At 46.3% G+C, this 19,109-nt stretch overlaps 1 protein-coding gene across 1 annotated transcript in view; it reads right to left on the bottom strand.

Annotated features, from left to right (window-relative positions):
• Positions 1 to 650: 650 nt before the first annotated feature.
• Positions 651 to 19,109, bottom strand: part of LOC136595494 (peroxisomal acyl-coenzyme A oxidase 2-like) — a 43,469-nt gene continuing 25,010 nt past the window's right edge. The window contains exons 4-7 of the mRNA XM_066588708.1: positions 4,949 to 5,110; positions 2,902 to 3,009; positions 2,681 to 2,800; positions 651 to 757 (exon numbers count right to left, since the gene is read on the bottom strand). Of these exons, the coding sequence (XP_066444805.1) occupies positions 2,970 to 3,009; positions 4,949 to 5,110 (202 nt within the window). The 3' untranslated portion in view covers positions 651 to 757; positions 2,681 to 2,800; positions 2,902 to 2,969. The remainder of the gene's footprint in view (positions 758 to 2,680; positions 2,801 to 2,901; positions 3,010 to 4,948; positions 5,111 to 19,109) is intronic.

A 19,109-nucleotide genomic window follows, 5' to 3' on the forward strand; every position in this document is an offset into this window, starting at 1 on the left:
AGGCAAAGAACCCCCTTCTATGTTGGTGCAGAAAACTTCTTTCCTCTAGACGTAGAGGGCGCCCCCTTGTTACAGTCACAGTCCTGGGTATAAGTAGATGATGAGAGAGATCTCTGTATTGTCCCCTGATACAGTTATACATAATTTTTAAGTCACCCCTCAGCCATCTTTTATCTAAAGTGAATACTTCAAATTTTGATGACCTTGCTGGGTATTGTAGTTTGCCCATTCTGTTTATTACTTTAGTTGCCCTTGTCCAGATCCATTTGCAACCACATTCTATCCTCTCTTGTGTTAATTCCTTTATATAGTTTTGTATCATCTGCAAATATTGCTATTTTACTGTGCAATCCTCTACTAGGTCATTAATACATTTATTGAAAAGAATAGGGTCCAATACTGCCCCCTGTGGTACCCGACTAGCAACAATGACCCAAATGTACCATCAATAACCAGCCTCTGCTCTCTATCACTGACCAGTTACCTACCCTTACTTACACACATTCTCGCCCAGACCAAACATTCTCACTTTATATACCAACCTTTTATGCGGCACAGTATCAAACTCTTTAGAGAAGTCCAGATACACAAGATCCAATGACTCCCGGGTCCAGTCTAGAACTTACCTCCTCATAGAAGCTCATCAGGTTGGTTGGACAGAAGCCGTCTCTCATAAAACTGTGCTGATATGGAGTTATACAGCTATACTTCTTGAGGTAGTCCACGACAGCATGTCTTTGTGACAATTACTATTTCCCTACACAAGAAAGTTACACTTTTAAAGGGAACCTGCCACCTTCAGCACTATAAACTAACTTATGGTGATGTTAGGGCGGTGCTGTATTTATTATACTCTACTGGTCTTGTTTCCTGGTTCCCGTGGTGCCCGCCGCTGAAGGCTACACTCCGGCTTTTTAGAGTTCTGTGCGCTTGCTCTGTTATAAAATCTATGGGCACCCACACGACTCTGAAAAGAGTCAAATTTTTAGCCGCCACTTAGACTTTAGTGACGGGAACCAGGAAATGGTTAAATATAAAAACCTTACAGGACCTGGCTTCCTGTCACCTCACCTAGCAGCACCATAAGTTACTTTATGGTGCTTTAGGAAGGTGACAGGTTCCCTTTAAGAGGACCTACCACCACTACTATTATTTTTGCTTCAGTAAATAATTACACTTTCCATGGAAAAACAATTCTGGAGCATATTTTCTTATAGCTCTACATTGTAGCGATTCTCTGCTAGGCCTCCTGGACATGTCTGAATAAATTGTCGACTGGTTGTTACTATTCCTTTTGTCAATGGGGTGTGTCCACATATACAACTTTCATCACTGATTGGACAAGTGTCACTTTGTAGGGATACGCCCCTTTGACAAAGTGAATGGTAACAGCCATTGTCTTCATTTCTTCTTACTTTTCCCACAGAATCAAAGGAACAGAACAAAGTTCTAGGAAGAAAAACTCCAGATTTGTTATTTTACAGGGAATGCAAGATATGGAGGAGGTCTGAAGATGTAGAACAGCAGATTTTTATCTGCATTACATGCTAATGGACAGCCTGTCCCCAAACATCAGCACTTCAGGTAATAAGGAATTGAGCTTGTTGGATTTCAATATGCCCGGCCGTTGGCTCCCAGGAGATAAGCCATTGCCAGGGATGTTGTTTAGGAATGGTTTTTCCCATTCTGCTTGCTGAAAAAAACCTTGTAAAATTGTCTGATTTTGGCATGCGTACGTATGTGGGAGCCACAAGAGACACCTGTAGGCCAAATGAGTATTCGGCCAACAGCTCTCTTATCTATGCTATTTTACCAAAAGTATTTGGATCGTGTCTTATGTCAGCCATAGTTTGTTTTGCTGAACATGCTTCAATCTAAGGAACTTACAGAGTTTACACGTGGTGTCATTCTTGATTGTCACATTAATGGACTATTGGTTTGTGACAATTCCACTACCACCCAGACACCAGCTCAAATGGGAATTACGTGGTCACAAGGTGGAGGAAAGAGGGATGTACCATGCCTAAACAAAGAACCCCAGACAACCCAAAATATTAACCAAAAAGGACAAACGACACCTGAGAGGGTCCGGTCACAGAAATCCCTTATCTACTGAGAATATGCAAGCAAGTAGAAACCAAGTTAGTGTCAGCATTGTCCGACAGGGACTGGCTGCTATTGGATACACCAGTGATGCAGCTGTACATAAGGCATCCATGAGAAAGCCATCACAGTTCTTGTCAGATGTCAAAATACCTTTGGTAGGATAGAATATACAGCCAGCTTTATTTTGGTTAGATTGATGGCCTTCCACCACATTTCCTGTATGATCATGAAAATACCCCCATTGTACAAGCCACGACTGTCCTGCACAGAGCACTGTGCCAAGTCCCACTGGAAACCTTTATTATGTATTACAATACCAACTCTGACCCAGGCCTTAGTGCCCCATATCAGTGCCCAATTTCACTTATGGTCTTATGTCTGAATGGACATGAACATCTGCAGCTATGTTCTAAAATTTAATGGAAATCATCCATAGAAAGGAAGATTATAGCAGCAAAAGGGAATCAAGTCCACATTAGTGCTCATGATTTCGGAATGAGATATTGAATAAGGATATCTATGAATCGGGTTTAGTTGTCCGTATACATAAGGTCTAGTGAACTGAGATTGTTACCTGGCAGTGGAGAGTGGTCCTTCAGACTTCGCATCTGGACTATAAATGGATGTATGTCGTACTTGTGTCCATTGTTGTATAGCTGGGCTAGGACCACAGCATGTGTGCTGGTTTTTCCTACTGTTCAGATCAAAAATGCAGAAATTACCATCTGGGCATGTGTGGAACATTTTATATTACAGACATCAAGAACTGGAGTGCAAAAAAAAGAAATGACTTACACCCTCCTGGCCACCACTTTGTTGCTGGTATCTGTGGAGTATCTATTATAAATTCCTGGATGATAGGATCAAAGGTGGCTGTGGTCCCTAAACCCCGCAGATATGTTCCTGCAGATACAGAGCATAACAAAAATGCATCTAATTTGCCCTAAGCAGCTTTGCGGTTTACAAAAACACTTCTATTACTATTGACAAATTGTTGGCTTTTCTCTATTTTTTTGGCATTACTTGGATTAATAAGATAAGGGTATAAAGTTCGGCCTTTCAAGAGCCTGATTATTAGGGAACCTACATCTGGGACTCAGTGACATGGCTGAGACTAGACCCCTCAGCCTATGGGGCGCACAAGCCTTCCTCACTACACTGACACTTCCTGACCTGCAACTTCTACACACCACTGTATATGGACAACGCAGTCTTAGGCTAACTTCATAATGGAGAGAATCCCGCTCCTATATCACGCTCGCCATCCATATGATTTTCCAGAGGATGTGAGGTGTTTGCATGTCAAAACAGCCTCGCATCACTATGGGGGTGAAGGGCACTCCCCCCCCCCCCCCCCCCGCCCCGCGGCTGTTTGCAGAGTTTCTCCAATTGTTTTCAATGGGAAACCTTGCATTGCAAATGGTGCGATGCTGCCGCTGGTCCCATTGAAAATAATGGGCGGTGCGATGCAAGAGCACGCACAAGATAGTACATGTCGCAATTTGTTTCCAGCATCACATAACAATGCAATGTGGGGGAAAAAAATCACTCATGGGTATGATGGCATTAAAAAAAAGCGGTTCACATTTGTGTGAGATTTAAGCGTCTATCAACGCACAAATCTTGCACAATTTTCTTGCCCGTGTGAAGCCAGCCTAAGTAGGGTTGGCACCCAGCTAGTACACGACTGGTCTAGCCACTAAATATATCTGAAGGTCGGTGCTGGTAATAATTTTTTTCCAGCAATGATAGTTGCCTTTAAATAATGATTAGGTTGCTATGGCCAAGTGTCCTCCACTGCCACGCCTGCAATATGGGAGATGTCTGTGGCTGGTGCCTCATTATGGGGCCATCATCAGTTTTCACACAATTCAAGAGGCTTTGGATTCTTAGAGCATAGTGCTATAATATAAGAATGGTAACAGCCAGCTGTGAGTTTATTCATTGGCTACTGTTGTTGGGTTAAAAAAACGTGGCAACCAGAGGCGTAACTTGAATCTTCTGGGCCCCAATGCAAAATCTGTAACAGGGCCCCCAACTATAATGCTTTATTCATAGTACTGGGCTCCCTATGTGGAGAAGAGAGGCCTTATGGGCCCCTTAAGGCTCCTGGGCCCGGGTGCAACCGCATCCCCTATAGTTACGCCCCTGGTGACAACCACAAGTCTAAGGGTACTTTTAGATGGGACAACTGCTGGGAGCTTAAGCGCCTGACAGTTGTCAGTATGACTATCGCTTTTGTGCATTCACACTGGAGTGATAGTCGTTCAATGAATGGAGGTTGAGCGCACCATAGATTTCTTACCTCCATTCACTGTGATCAGGCAGTCACTCAAAGATGAACGACTGCCTGTTTACAAGTGAGAACTTGCTCACTGTCTATATAAGAGGGATCTTCTGATCCACTGGGCATGAACCTTGTGTAAAAAAAAGTTCAAACAAATGTGTTGTGGAAAGGTTTGCAGTTTTTCAATGCAAAGTGTGAAAAATGCAGCAAGTTTGAACATAATCAAGGGGAAAATTCCCATGAAGAAGTTGCCAAAATTTTATACTAGAATCAGAAGGTCAGACATGGTAGATACTTTCTGTCTTCTGCATCTGATATGAAACTCAAAATCTTCACATCTCGCCTTGCTTGACCCAACAATCTGTAGACCCAGCAAGGTCACTTCATTGCTGGCAGTGGGCCAAACTCCACTGACTGTAGCCTACGAAGCTCGGTACTTGATTAGATTGGAGTACTCTCTGCTTAATAATTACAATGGAAATCTACATATTCCCTTTTAATTACTGCATCAGCCATCCCTTTAACATCATATATACATAGATATGGATAAATAACCTGGAAATATATTTAACCTCCCGTCCATTTTCATCCCATCCCATTTCCTCGATTTTCCTCCGCATGTGTAAAGTGTTCCTGACGGCTCCTTCATAACTCTCCAAGAGGGTCTTGAAGTACATGTATTCTGGGCGAAGACGGGGTCCTTGATAACGAGGCTCACTGAGGAAATTAGAGCAGGTAGGTACATCTGTTATCATTTATATAATGTGCAAACAGGGGAGAACAAATACAAGAAACAAACATACAAAAAACACTGTTACATGAAGTAAGCGATCGATGGAAACAGTTGGGGTAAGGGTCCCACTCCAACGAGCTTACATACTACAGATAATGGGGTGATACAGAAGGTGAAGGGCTCGGTATGGTGAGGTGGAGAGTGAGGGATGCTATACACATAGATGATGGTCAAACTTAAGCCGTGTGGTGGTTGAATCGGTATTACTGCAGGGATTGCAGTCAATAGGACACGAAGCATGTTATTAGGTGGAGTAAAGAAGGGTTTCATTTAGGGAATGTGGTATGCCTACCTGAAGAGGTGCGTTTTTAGAGCACGCCAGAAGTTTTATGTGTCAGGAATTCCCCGGATAGTTTGGGGCAGAGCGTTCCAGAGGACTGGTGCTGCTTTGAAGAAGTCCTGGAGGTGGGAATGAGAGGTTCGAATTAAAGGGGCACTTAATCTGATTTCATTAGTGGAGCAGAGGACGCAGGCTGGGTGGTGGATTGAGATGAGGGGAGCAATAAAGGGCGGCGCGGTGCTATGTAGAGTTTTCTGGATGAAGGTAGTGAGTTTGAATTGTATTCTGTATTTGATGGGTAGCCAGTGCAGTGACTGGCACAGGGCAGAGGCGTCCAAGAAGCGGCTGTAAAGGAAGATGAGCCTTGCTGCCACACTCAGGATGGATTGGAGTGGGGAGAGTCAGGTGCAGGGGAGGCCGATAAGCAACGAGTTGCAATAATGAAGCCAGGAATGGATGAGGGCAACAGTGAGCATTTTTAAAGTGTCCATGATGAGACAGGAGTGGATTCTTGTGATGTTCTTGAGGTGCAGGTGATACGTTCGGGTGGGAGATTAGATATACGGGGTAAAGGAGAGATCAGAGTCGAAAATGACCCAGAGACAGCAGGCGTGCTGGGAGTTGTGGTTGTGCCACACACTGACATGGAGATGCCAGCATGAGGTTGGTTAGCAGAGAGCAGAAACACCAGTAGGTTAGTTTTTTTTTTTTTTTTTAAACATTAGGTTTTTTTAAATTGAGGATATAATAGACATACATAACATTTCCGCATATGTAGTACAGATCATACACAACAAATTTTGTTTAACAATGTTCTAATGGGTACAGTTATCTTATTAATATATTCCCCCTTTTTTTTCCGGTATAGCATTTAACAAACAAATCGGTATATTTATCTTTGTCAAAATAGTAATGATAGAAAGAGGCAATCTCATTGACTTGTCAGCGGTTCAGACAGATTTCAAACAGTAACCAACTCAACCAGTAAAGAAAAAAAAAGAAAAAAAATACAAAAATACAAATTTGGCATCACATATTTTTCTCATGTCAAGACTTTAAGAATTTTCTCCAGACATCCCAAGACTCCCCATATTTTTTCAATGTATTATCTCTGAACGCTAGCCATTTTTCAAATACACACTGCTCTGCCATACGGTCCTTGAACTCTCCAAATGTTGGGACGATGGGCCCTCTCCAGTATTTAGCAATAATTGTCTTTGCTGTCATTAGAGCATGTCCTATCAGGTATCTGCAATTTGGTGGATAGCTATCTAATTCCACCAACAGCATAATTATTTTTGCTTCTCTCCTAATTCGGATCCGTAGCATGTCATCTAACAAATTTAGGATATTCATCCAATATTCTTTTAGTTTCGGACATGTCCAAAATATGTGTGAGAGAGAGCCCCTCTGACCACAATTTCTCCAAAACAAAGCATCTCCATTTTTAAATCTGCTAGCTAACAGTGTTGGGGTAAAGTACCATCTCATGTTTATTTTCATTTGCACTTCTAGAATACCCAAACCTTTAGTAGATCTTCCTGCTAACCTCCAAGACTTTTGCCATGCCTTGATAGGAAAGACAATCCCTAGTTCTTTTTCCCAACTTATCGTATGTTTTTTTTTTTGTCAGTTTGTTGTTTCCCGTCAAGGTATCATAGAAAAATCTAGTTTCTGACTTCCCTGAAATGGGTGCAGTAGGTTAGTTTTTGAGATGTTCAGTTTTAAAATAGAGAGGACATAGTGTTAGAGACAGTAGACAGACAGTGTTGGCATTTTGAAGGAATGTTGCTGTGATGTCACGGGAGGAGGTGTATAACTGAGCGCTGGGCGACCCCAACAGCAAGGGGAAGTGGAGGGGAGGTGGAGCCAGCAAAGCAGACACTGAAGGAGTGGTCAGAGAGGTGGGAGGAGAACCAAGAGAGAGCAGTGTCCTTTAGGCCGATGGAGCAAAGCATATTGAGGAGGAGTTTTTAATCAACAGTTTCAAATGCTGTGGAGAGATTGAGGAGGATCAGTAGGAAGTAGTCACTCCTCGTTTGGCCATCAGGAGGTTGTTTGACACTTTAGTCAGGACGGTTTCAGTCAAGCATCAAGGGCAGAAGCTGGACTGTAAGGGGTCAAGAAGAGTGTTCTGATAAAAAGCTTATAAGGTGAGAGTAAACCAGGCAGTCTAATACCGTGTTTCCCCAAAAATAAGACACTGTCTTATATTAATTTTTGCCCCAAAAGAGGCACAGTGTCTTATTTTCGTGGGTCCCGGTCCCTCCCGCTGGGCTGCGGTGTTTCGTTAGGCACGGGAGTTAAGATGCATATAGAGGCTTGATAAAAGCTCCTGATTGGGGCTGAAACGTTTTTTGTAATCCTAACACGCATATCCCCACACTAATGACAATTTCATTTTTTTTAAACTTAAGGACAATTTTTGATTTTAATCTCGATTTTCATTTTTTTGCAAAAACAAACTAAGGGAATGCCAAGACACATTTTTTACATAAAGGAATTGCATGATTATCAGAACTGTCCTTAGCTGTCACCCTCAATTATAAGCTTGAATTAACATGGCTGTTTGCGGTCCATGTGTAGAATCAGTTGTTTTAAGAGCCTCATTGCCTATTATGGGACTGTGTAGACGGACAGCATATGGCTTGCAAATGTCCGAATGGGTCCTACAGCTACACTGAAAGGTCTTGTAGCGCTACTGAGTGATTTGTAGGTATTGAATGACAGCTGCAGCCCACATGATTGCATACAACTCAGGCCAGCTTCACACAGGTGATAGGCTATTTTGCGTTGCGAGAGTGAGTGAAAACGCATGAAAATGAAACCAATGATTTCCAATGGTTTTACTCTCATTTGTGATGCTTTCACTGCACACTCACAGCGCTAAGAAAAAGCAGCATTATCGCCCGTTGTTTTTAGTGGGGCTGGCGGGGATGAAGGTATCCTCTGCCATAGCTGTGATAGAGGTCCGCGATGCTATCCATTGCTTTCAATGGGGCTAGCGCTGCTGCAGCCCCATTGAAAGCAATGGGTTGCAGCCAAGCACCGCAGCAATGATTTTCAGGGCAGGGCTTGAAATATAAGCCCTTTCCTGAAAATCCTCTCCAGGTGTAAAAAAAAAGTTTAAAAAAATTTAACTTGTCTAGAAGAGCCGTCCGTCTGTCTTCTGGAGGCCAGGGATTGAAAAATCCCCACCTCCAGAAAGCGCTGCCCCGATTGACTGAGCACCATAACCAATCAGGGGCAGCACCCAGCCATCATTGATTGACAGGTGAGCGCTGCCTGTGATTGGCTGAGCGCTGTGGGAATCCACAGAAAATGGAGCATGCTGCGATTTTTTTCGAGCTCATGCAATCCGCAAATCGGAAAAATGACATTTTCAGGTATTCAATTACCTGCGGATGCCTAATGATTGTCTATGGGCTGACTGAACTGTGGATCGTAAGGGAACTTAATAATCAGCATCTTTTATAAATTTTTCTAATAAGCTGCAATACATCAGTATAGTAGTGTATTAGAAAGCTACTGTGTTTTCCTGAAAAAAAAGACACCGTCTTATATTATTTTTGCCCCAAAAGAGGCACAGTGTCTTAATTTTGGGGGAAGGCTTATAATACTCACCTAGTAGACAGCATTTGGGTCCCTCGCGCTGAACTGTAGCAGGCCTCTGTGTACTCCTGAACGCCGACAGAACATTCTCTTCCTGGTGGCGGGGCATGAATACCCCGCCTCCAACAAACCATTGCTCTGATTGGTTCATCGAACGCCGCGTCAGCCAGTCAGAGCCAGCACTCGATTAACCATTCAATGACATAATTGAATGGCTGTGATTGGTTAATTGAGTGCTGCTTCTGATTGGCTGACATGGTGCTCGATCAACCAATCAGAGCAATCGTTTGCTGAAGGCGGGGTACTCAAGCACCGTTACCAGAAAGTGAATGCTCTGTCGGCGTTCAGGAGTACACAGAAGCCTGCAGCAGCACCACGGCCCAGTGCAAGGGACCAATACACAGTTTTTTTCATGTAGTTTAGCTACAGCTTATTTTGGGGGGGGGGTCTTATATTTTTTTATTATCGGAGAAACACAGTATAAAGCTCAGCCAAGAGACTGAACTTCATAGGCCACCTGGCAGCTGGCAGACCCAGAGGCTGTATTCACCAACCCATCAGGACCTCACGTTCACATCACAAGGGTCCGATAAGTGTCAGAGGGAGCCCCCTCCCTCTGTCAGACGTTTAGATGCCGCAATCACACTGACCATGACCCTGCAAAGGGGTTAAGCACTGGAAATCGGAGGTTTCTTCGGTACCTGGTGTTACAATAAGTACCAGGCTGTTATCCGAGCATACAATCCCCCTGGCACAAGAGCCCAGCACCAAGCTTCTGATACAGCTGCCGGTGAGTGGTAAGGACAGGGAGGCAAATTCAGGATGACACCGAGCCCACAGTCCAAGTTATCTGTGCAGCACCGCTCCTAGAAAAATACTCCTTAGAAAGGCACAAACTCTCTAACGGTCACTCACTCACTCCTGAAGACTTTAACTCTGCATGGCGGACTCCAACATTTCAGTCATTCAGTGGAACTCCTGGGGATATTGGTCCCAGGGAAAAGGCCAAATCTCAGCCTTTTCCATCTTCACCACATGCAGGTTGAAAGTATCTGCATGCAGCCAGTCTTCCCTCTCTTGCAGACCAGAACTCCAACAACCACCAAAGAACTCCACAAAACAACTCAGAACTCTCTCCAGACTCAGAACTTCATTCCTTCTCCCTCAATCATACACCTTGAAAACACATTTATGGGACAAGGTCATATAACAAACAAAAGATACATTTCCAGACATAGCCCAGACAGTAAGCCATTCAGTGCTGCAGCTATGCAATATACTCCGGTATTATTGTATCTTGTAACCACCAGGAAGTGGGGGTGGAGACAAGATTGTGGCTGCTTGACAGGCCAGTGACACCCCCTTGTAGTGATTGGCTGCACGGCATGCTCCCCTCCCTGAGCCTCACAGGTCCTGGCACTGAGGTCTCCTGCAGTAATTGCTCCTATGGGCGGCCAGCACTGCTGTCTGTGGCCGCCCATCTCCGCTTACCATGTTCCCTTTACGGCCCCACTGTGAGTGTTCCCAGGGCCTGTACAGTGCCACCTGCAGTCCCCTTTACCGGCCCTCGTGCCCCGTTGTTAGTCGATCGGCAGCTGATGCTGTTGGGGAGAAACTTGTGCCCCACTGTCTGCCGTTAGGCTCCTCATGCTGTGCGGGAGAAGGCAGCCGACAGACGCGTTGCTCTGCTGATGGGAGCGCTGCAGGGCCACCTGATGCAGTGGGGAAAGAAGGCAGCGGACAGACCAGCCGGTACATCTCAGCGCCACTGGGCCACCTGATGCAGTGGGGGGGAGGAGGTGGGGAAGGCTGCAGACAGAACCAACAGTCGATGTGAGGGCTGATGAGCGCCGGTGGGGCGGCTCATGCTGTGCTGCAGAAGAGACTGAAGCACCGCTGGGGCAAACCGCAGGACGCTCGGTGAGTCACCGGGGCTATTGCAGACGGGGACGCAGCTCACAGCCGCCATAGCGGGTACAAATCAATAGACGCACACTGCACTGACGGAGGCCAGGAACAGCTGCAGCCTCTTAAATGCTTTTTGCCTCCGTGGAGGGTTAGGGGTTAGTTTTCCTATTAGGCTTACATTTATAGCTGTAAAGGCTTTCCTCTCTCTTCCACCTCTCTACCCGTCAATACTCACTCTCAAAGGCAGCACTCAGCGCTGCATGGCGATCTCCTCTCATCCGCTCATTCTGTAGAACTTCTAGGGGTAGTAGTCCCAAGGTAACTTTTAGGCCATCGCTCAGCCTCCTCCATTATAACACACGCAGACCATTCAGTGTCTGTGGGGGTCCAAATAACTCTGGCTCCTGCCAACTTCTCTTGCAAACTCCAACACTGACTTTCCTAAACTCACTCTTTGCAGACTGACTTGCACGTAATCTTTGCAAACACCTATATGAAGCATGGTCACATGACTTTCAAACTCACATCATAAAATAATACATTTACAGCAGACAGAGACAGCTCATTTGCAGACATTAACCCTTTCATTCCTGCAAACTCTAATACAGATTCTGCTGATTTATTCCCCAATCCAAGACAATGTACAAGACAATACAGACAACATATAGCAGACATTTTGAAGGGGCCCTATTAGTTCTGGGCCACTACACAATCAGATCTCACAACTTATATCCCTAGCACTAGATACAAAATCAGAACTTTGGTCATCACAGCCTGCATCGGCACTTCTCTTTATTTAAGCCCTTTCGATACATGAAGTCTGTTATAGAATTCTATATCATTCCAAATACCTGTGACAGCTGTAAAATGTTTTTTGTCATTTTGCTCATATTAATAGCTTAGTTAATAATAGCTTAGTTAAGAGGGTTGTCCCGCGCCGAAACAGGTTTTTTTTTTTGTTTTTCAACCACCCCCCCCCCCGTTCGGCGCGAGACAACCCCGATGCAGGGGTTAAAAAAGAACACCGGAGAGCGCTTACCTGAATCCCCGCGCTCCGGTGACTTCTTACTTACCTGATGAAGATGGCCGCGGGGATCTTCTTCCTCGGTGGACCGCAGGGCTTCTGTGCGGTCCATTGCCGATTCCAGCCTCCTGATTGGCTGGAATCGGCACGTGATGGGGCGGAGCTACACGGAGCCGCATTGAGAAAAGCAGAAGACCCGGACTGCGCAAGCGCGTCTAATTTGACCATTAGACGGCGAAAATTAGACGGCAACCATGGAGACGAGGACGCTAGCAACGGAGCAGGTAAGTGAAAAACTTTTTATAACTTCTGTATGGCTCATAATTAATGCACAATGTACATTACAAAGTGCATTAATATGGCCATACAGAAGTGTATAGACCCACTTGCCGCCGCGGGACAACCCCTTTAAGCACAAATCATATACAACGGAGGAGCGGCAGAGTCATTGGTCACAGTTTGATGTCAGTAAATGGTATTTAGGGACCAGACCCCCTGAAGAAATGCAAACCCCAGAACAGACCCCTCTATGACTTCACAGCCCAGATTCTTTCGGTAATGGCGGCGTCACACGAAAGTTTGTGCTGTGTATTTGTGCATCAACGAGGTTTGAGGAGAATCATAATCGGCGTGTTGCTTGTGCTTCTGCACATATAACTGTAATTTTTACACACAAGGCCAATTCACACACGAGTGAATTTAATGGCTATTTAAGCCTAATAAGGTCCAGCTGTCTTTTTTCCTGTGTTTTGCTCAGTGTCACACCCTTCCCTTAGACCATAGACTGCCATAGACATCTGTAGCACTTTTGCTGAGCAAAATGCAGGAAAATAGAGGACCTATTTTCGTGCATGTGTGCTTAAGAGTCCAGGCCCCGAGGCAGTAAAGCAGCCCCAAACCATGATGCCCTCTGCACCATGTGTCCCAGCTGGGATGAGGTTTATTTTTCCTCCAGACATAGCATTGTGTATTTTTGCTACAAAGTTCCAGTTTTGTCTTCTCTTTTCATAGAACATTTTCCCAGACCCATTGTGGAGCATCCAGGTGTCTCGGGAAAACTAGATGGGTCACAATGTTTTTTTGGATAACAGCGGCTTCCCTCATGGTGTCCCTCCATGAATACAAATTGTGTTCACTTGGTTTTCTTTTAGTGGACACATGGACAGAGTTTATTTAGCATTTTCTAGAATCTTCTGTAGGCCTTTTGCTGTTCCTTTTGGCTTCGTTGTCACCACTTTTAGGATTACCCATTGTGCTTTTGGAGAGATCTTAACAGGACACCCACCCCTAACATGTTCACACCGCAGATTATAGTTATATCTACAACTCCTTCTACATAGGATGTTAGGCTGAATGAAGGCAATGTCCATCTAGTTCGGCCTGTTTCAACCCATAGTTGATCCAGACAAAGGCAAAAACCCCAAAAGGCAGAAGCCAATTAGCCCATTTGGGGGAAAATTCCTTCCCGACTCCGTAATGGCAGTCAGAATAATCCATGGATCAACCTTTAATAGTTCTCACCTAAATATAAGACCCGGAACTACAAACCCGCTGGTCATCTAATGTCTATATCCTGTAATATCCTTCCGCTCGAGAAAGACGTCTAGTCCCCTCTTAAACTCCTCAATGGATTTTGCCATCACAATGTCCTCAGGCAGAGAGTTCTACAGTCTCACTGCTCTTACAGTAAAGAGCCCCCTTCTGTGTTGTTGATGAAACCTGCTTTCCTCTAGACGTAGAGGATGCCTTCTTGTTACCGACGCAGTCCTTTGTATAAACAGCTCATGGGAGAGATCCTTGTATTGTCCCCTAATATATTTATACATAGTTATTTCATCGCCCCTTAGCCGTTTTTTTTCCAGGGTGAAAAGTCCTAATTTTGATTAGATTGAAAAGTCTCTCTGGGTATTCCGGTCCTCTAATTCCATTTATTATTTTTTGCCCTTTTTTGAAGCCCCTCAAGCACTGCAACATTTTTTCTGAGCAGCGGTGTACAGAACTGTACACAGTACTCCATGTGTGGCCTGACAAGTGCCTTATATAGTGGGAGAATAGTGTTCTCGTCCTTCACCCCTACACCTCTTTTAATGCACCCCAAGACTCTATTAGCTTTTGCAGCAGCTGACTGGCATTGGTTGCTCCAGTTATATCTACAATCCACTAGTACCCCCAGGCCTTTTTCCATATCACTTTTCCCTAGCAGTACCCTATTTAGTGTATATTGGTGACATCCGTGTCTCCTGCCCATGTGCATAACCTTACATTTATCCACATTGAACTTCATTTGCCATTTTTCTGCCCAAGCTCCCAGCTCATCTAGTTCCTTTTGTAGCCGCACATTGTCTTCCGTTATATTAATTGTCTTATATAATTTTGTATCATTTGCAAATATTGATATTTTACTGTGCAGTCCCTCTATCAGATCGTTGATAAATATATTGAACAGAATGGGGCCTAGTACTGAGCCCTGTGACACCCCACTAGTGATGGTGGCCCAATCAGAGTATTAACCATTTATTACCACCCTTTGCTTTCTATCTCTTGAACAGTTCCTTATCCAGATATACATGTTTTCGCCCAGTCCGAGCTGTCTCATTTTATATATCAGCCTAATATGCGGCACGGTGTCAAATGCTTTAGAGAAATCCAGATATACGAGATCAATAGAGTCTCCCAGGTCAAGCTTAGAACTTACTTCATTGTAGAAGCAGATCGGATTAGTCTGACATGATGGACCCCCTAATGAACCCATGCAGGTTAGAAGTTATTCCGTTGTTCTCCTTGAGGTATTCTAGGATGGAGTCTCTCAGAAACCCCTTAAATATTTTTCCAGTTATTGAAGTGAGACTTACCGGCCTGTAGTTACCAGGCTCTCTTTTGGACCCCTTTTTGTAAATTGGAACCACGGTCTTGATAGTGTCTATAAATATAAGAAATAGTGGTCTAGCTATCACATCACTTACTTCCCTTAGAACCCTTGGGTGTATTCCATCTGGACCCGGCGATTTATCGATTTTAATCCTCTGTAACCTGCTCTGCACTTCCTCCTGTGTTAGCTATGCAATATGTAGCGGTGGGTTCATTTTATTCCCCTGCATCTCATGTGACATTTCCTTTTCATTCGTGAATACACTTGAAAAGAAACCATTTAATAGGTTTGCCTTCCCCCCTTCATCTTCTATGATTTTTCCTGCATTATTTGTTAAAGGCCAGTGCTCTCAGTGCAAATCCCTTTGCTGTTAATATAGTTTAAGAACAGTTTAGGGTTTTGCTCTCTTTGGCGATCAATCTTTCTGCCTCCTCCTTAGCAATTTTAATCCTTTCTTTACATATTTGTTTTTTTCCCCTGTATGATTGCAGCGCTTCTTTGCTGCCTTCTTGGTTTATTAATTTAAACGTTTTATTTAGAGATGAGCGAGCACCAAAATGCTCGGGTGCTCGTTACTCGGGACAAAAAGTTTGCGATGCTCGAGGGTTCGCTTTGAGTAACGAACCCCAATGAAGTCAATGGGCGACCCGAGCATTTTTGTATTTCGCCGATGCTTGCTAAGGTTTCCATTTGTGAAAATCTGGGCAATTCACGAAAGTGATGGGAACGACACAGCAACGGATAGGGCAGGCGAGGGGCTATATGTTGGGCTGCATCTCAGGTTCCCAGGTCCCACTATTAAGCCACAATAGCGGCAAGAGTGGGCCCCCCCTCCCAACAATTTTTAATTCTGAAAAGCCCTCATTAGCAAGGCATACCTTAGCTAAGCACCACACTACCTCCAACAAAGCACAATCACTGCCTGCATGACACTCCGCTGCCACTTCTCCTGGGTCACATGCTGCCCACCCCCCCCCCCCCCTCGCACGACCCAGTGTCCACTGCGCACACCAAAGTGTCCCTGCGCAGCCTTCAGCTGCCCTCATGTCTATTTATAAGTGCGTCTGCCATGAGGAGGAACCGCAGGCACACACTGCAGAGGATTGGCACGGCTAGGCAGCAACCCTCTATAAAAGGGGCGGGGCGATAGCCCACAATGCTGTACAGAAGCAATGAGAAATATAATCCTGTGCCACCGCCATCAGGAGCTGCACACGTGGGCATAGCAATGGGGAACCTATGTGCCACACACTATTCATTCTGTCAAGGTGTCTGCATGCCCCAGTCAGACCGCGGTTTTTTATAAATAGTCACAGGCAGGTACAACTCCGCAATGGAAATTCCGTGTGCACCCACAGCTTGGGTGGCTCCCTGGAACCCACCGGCTGTACATAAATGTATCCCATTGCAGTGCCCTGGACAGCAGAGCTAACGTCAGATTAAATGCAGGTGGGCTTCGGCCCACACTGCATGCCCCAGTCAGACTGGGGTTCTTTAGAAGTAGACACATGTAGTTACAATTCCGTGTGGACCGACAGCATGGGTGGGTCCCAGGAAGCCACCGGCGGTACATAAATATATCCCATTGCAGTGCCCTGGACAGCAAAGCTAACGTCAGGTTTAATGCAGGTGGGCTTCGGCCCACACTGCATGCCCCAGTCAGACTGGGGTTCCTTAGAAGTGGACACATGCAGTTACAACTCCGTGTGGACCGACAGCATGGGTGGCTCCCTGGAACCCACCGGCTGTACATAAATGTATCCCATTGCAGTGCCCTGGACAGCAGAGCTAACGTCAGATTAAATGCAGGTGGGCTTCGGCCCACACTACATGCCCCAGTCAGACTGGGGTTCTTTAGAAGTGGACACATGCAGTTACAATTCCGTGTGGACCGACAGCATGGGTGGGTCCCAGGAAGCCACCGGCGGTACATAAATATATCCCATTGCAGTGCCCTGGACAGCAAAGCTAACGTCAGGTTTAATGCAGGTGGGCTTCGGCCCACACTGCATGCCCCAGTCAGACTGGGGTTTTTTAGAAGTGGACACATGCAGTTACAACTCCGTGTGGACTGACAGCATGGGTGGCTCCCTGGAACCCACCGGCTGTACATAAATATATCCCATTGCAGTGCCCAGCACAGCAAAGCTAACGTCAGGTTTAATGCAGGTGAGGTTTCAGGAGGAGGAGCAGGAGGAGGAGGATGAATATAATACACAGATTGATGAAGCTAAAAGGTCCCCGTTTTTGATGGTGATAGAGAACGATGCTTCCATCCGCGGGTGCAGCCTATGTATTGTTTAGGTATCGCTGCTGTCCGCTGGTGGAGAAGAGAAGTCTGGGAAAATCCAGGCTTTGTTCATCTTTATGAGTGTAAGCCTGTCGGCACTGTCGGTTGACAGGCGGGTACGCTTATCCGTGATGATTCCCCAGCCGCACTAAACACCCTCTCTGACAAGACGCTAGCCGCAGGACAAGCAAGCACCTCCAGGGCATACAGCGCGAGTTCAGGCCACGTGTCCAGCTTCGACACCCAGTAGTTGTAGGGGGCAGAGGCGTCACGGAGGACGGTCGTGCGATCGGCTACGTACTCCCTCACCATCCTTTTACAGTGCTCCCACCGACTCAGCCTTGACTGGGGAGCGGTGACACAGTCTTGCTGGGGAGCCAGAAAGCTGGCAAAGGCCTTGGAGAGTGTTCCCCTGCCTGTGCTGTACATGCTGCCTGATCTCTGCGCCTCCCCTGCTACCTGGCCCTCGAAACTGCGCCTTCTGCCTCTAGCGCTGTCGGATGGGAATGTTACCATCAGTTTGTCCGCCAGGGTCCTGTGGTATAGCATCACTCTCGAACCCCTTTCCTCTTCGGGTACGAGAGTGGAAAGGTTCTCCTTATACCGTGGGTCGAGCAGTGTGTACACCCAGTAATCTGTAGTGGCCAGAATGCGTGTAACGCGAGGGTCACGAGAAAGGCATCCTAACATGAAGTCAGCCATGTGTGCCAGGGTACCTGTATGCAACACATGGCTGTCCTCACTAGGAAGATCACTTTCAGGATCCTCCTCCTCCTCCTCCTCAGGCCATACACGCTGAAAGGATGACAGGAAAGCAGCATGGGTACCCTCAGCAGTGGGCCAAGCTGTCTCTTCCCCCTCCTCATGCTCCTCCCCTTCCTCCTCCTCAACGCGCTGAGATATAGACATGAGGGTGCTCTGACTATCCAGCGACATACTGTCTTCACCCGTCTCCATTTCCGAGCGCAAAGCATCTGCCTTTATGCTTTGCAGGGAACTTCTCAAGAGGCATAGCAGAGGAATGGTGAGGCTAATGATTGCAGCATCCCCGCTCACCATCTGGGTAGACTCCTCAAAGTTTCCAAGGACCTGGCAGATGTCTGCCAACCAGGCCCACTCTTCTGTAAAGAATAGAGGAGGCTGACTCCCACTACGCCGCCCATGTTGGAGTTGGTATTCCACTATAGCTGTACGCTGCTCATAGAGTCTGGCCAACATGTGGAGTGTAGAGTTCCACCGTGTGGGCACGTCGCACAGTAGTCGGTGCACTGGCAGATTAAACCGATGTTGCTGGGTCCGCAGGTTGGCAGCGTCCGTCTTGGACTTGCGGAAATGTGCGCTGACCCGGCGCAGCTTTCCGAGCAGGTCTGACAAGTGTGGGTAGCTTTTCAGAAAGCGCTGAACCACCAAATTAAAGACATGGGCCAGGCATGGCACGTGCGTGAGGTTGCCGAGCTGCAGAGCCGCCACCAGGTTACGGCCGTTGTGACACACGACCATGCCGGGTTGGAGGCTCAGCGGCAAAAGCCAGCGGTCCGTCTGCTCTGTCAGACCCTGCAGCAGTTCGTGGGCCATGTGCCTCTTATCTCCTAAGCTGAGTAGTTTCAGCACGGCCTGCTGACGCTTGCCCACCGCTGTGCTGCCACGCCGCTCGACACCTACTGCTGGCGACGTGTTGCTGCTGACACATCTTGATTGCGAGACAGAGGTTGCGTTGGAGGAGGAGGAGGGTGGTTTAGTGGAGGAAGCATACAACGCCGCAGATACCAGCACCGAGCTGGGGCCCGCAATTCTGGGGGTGGGTAGGACGTGAGCGGTCCCAGGCTCAGACTCGGTCCCAGCCTCCACTAAATTCACCCAATGTGCCGTCAGGGAGATATAGTAGCCCTGCCCGCCTGTGCTTGTCCACGTGTCCGTTGTTAAGTGGACCTTGGCAGTAA

This window comes from Eleutherodactylus coqui, unplaced genomic scaffold, assembly GCF_035609145.1.
Source record: "Eleutherodactylus coqui strain aEleCoq1 unplaced genomic scaffold, aEleCoq1.hap1 HAP1_SCAFFOLD_311, whole genome shotgun sequence".
In the NCBI taxonomy this organism is placed as follows: domain Eukaryota; kingdom Metazoa; phylum Chordata; class Amphibia; order Anura; family Eleutherodactylidae; genus Eleutherodactylus; species Eleutherodactylus coqui.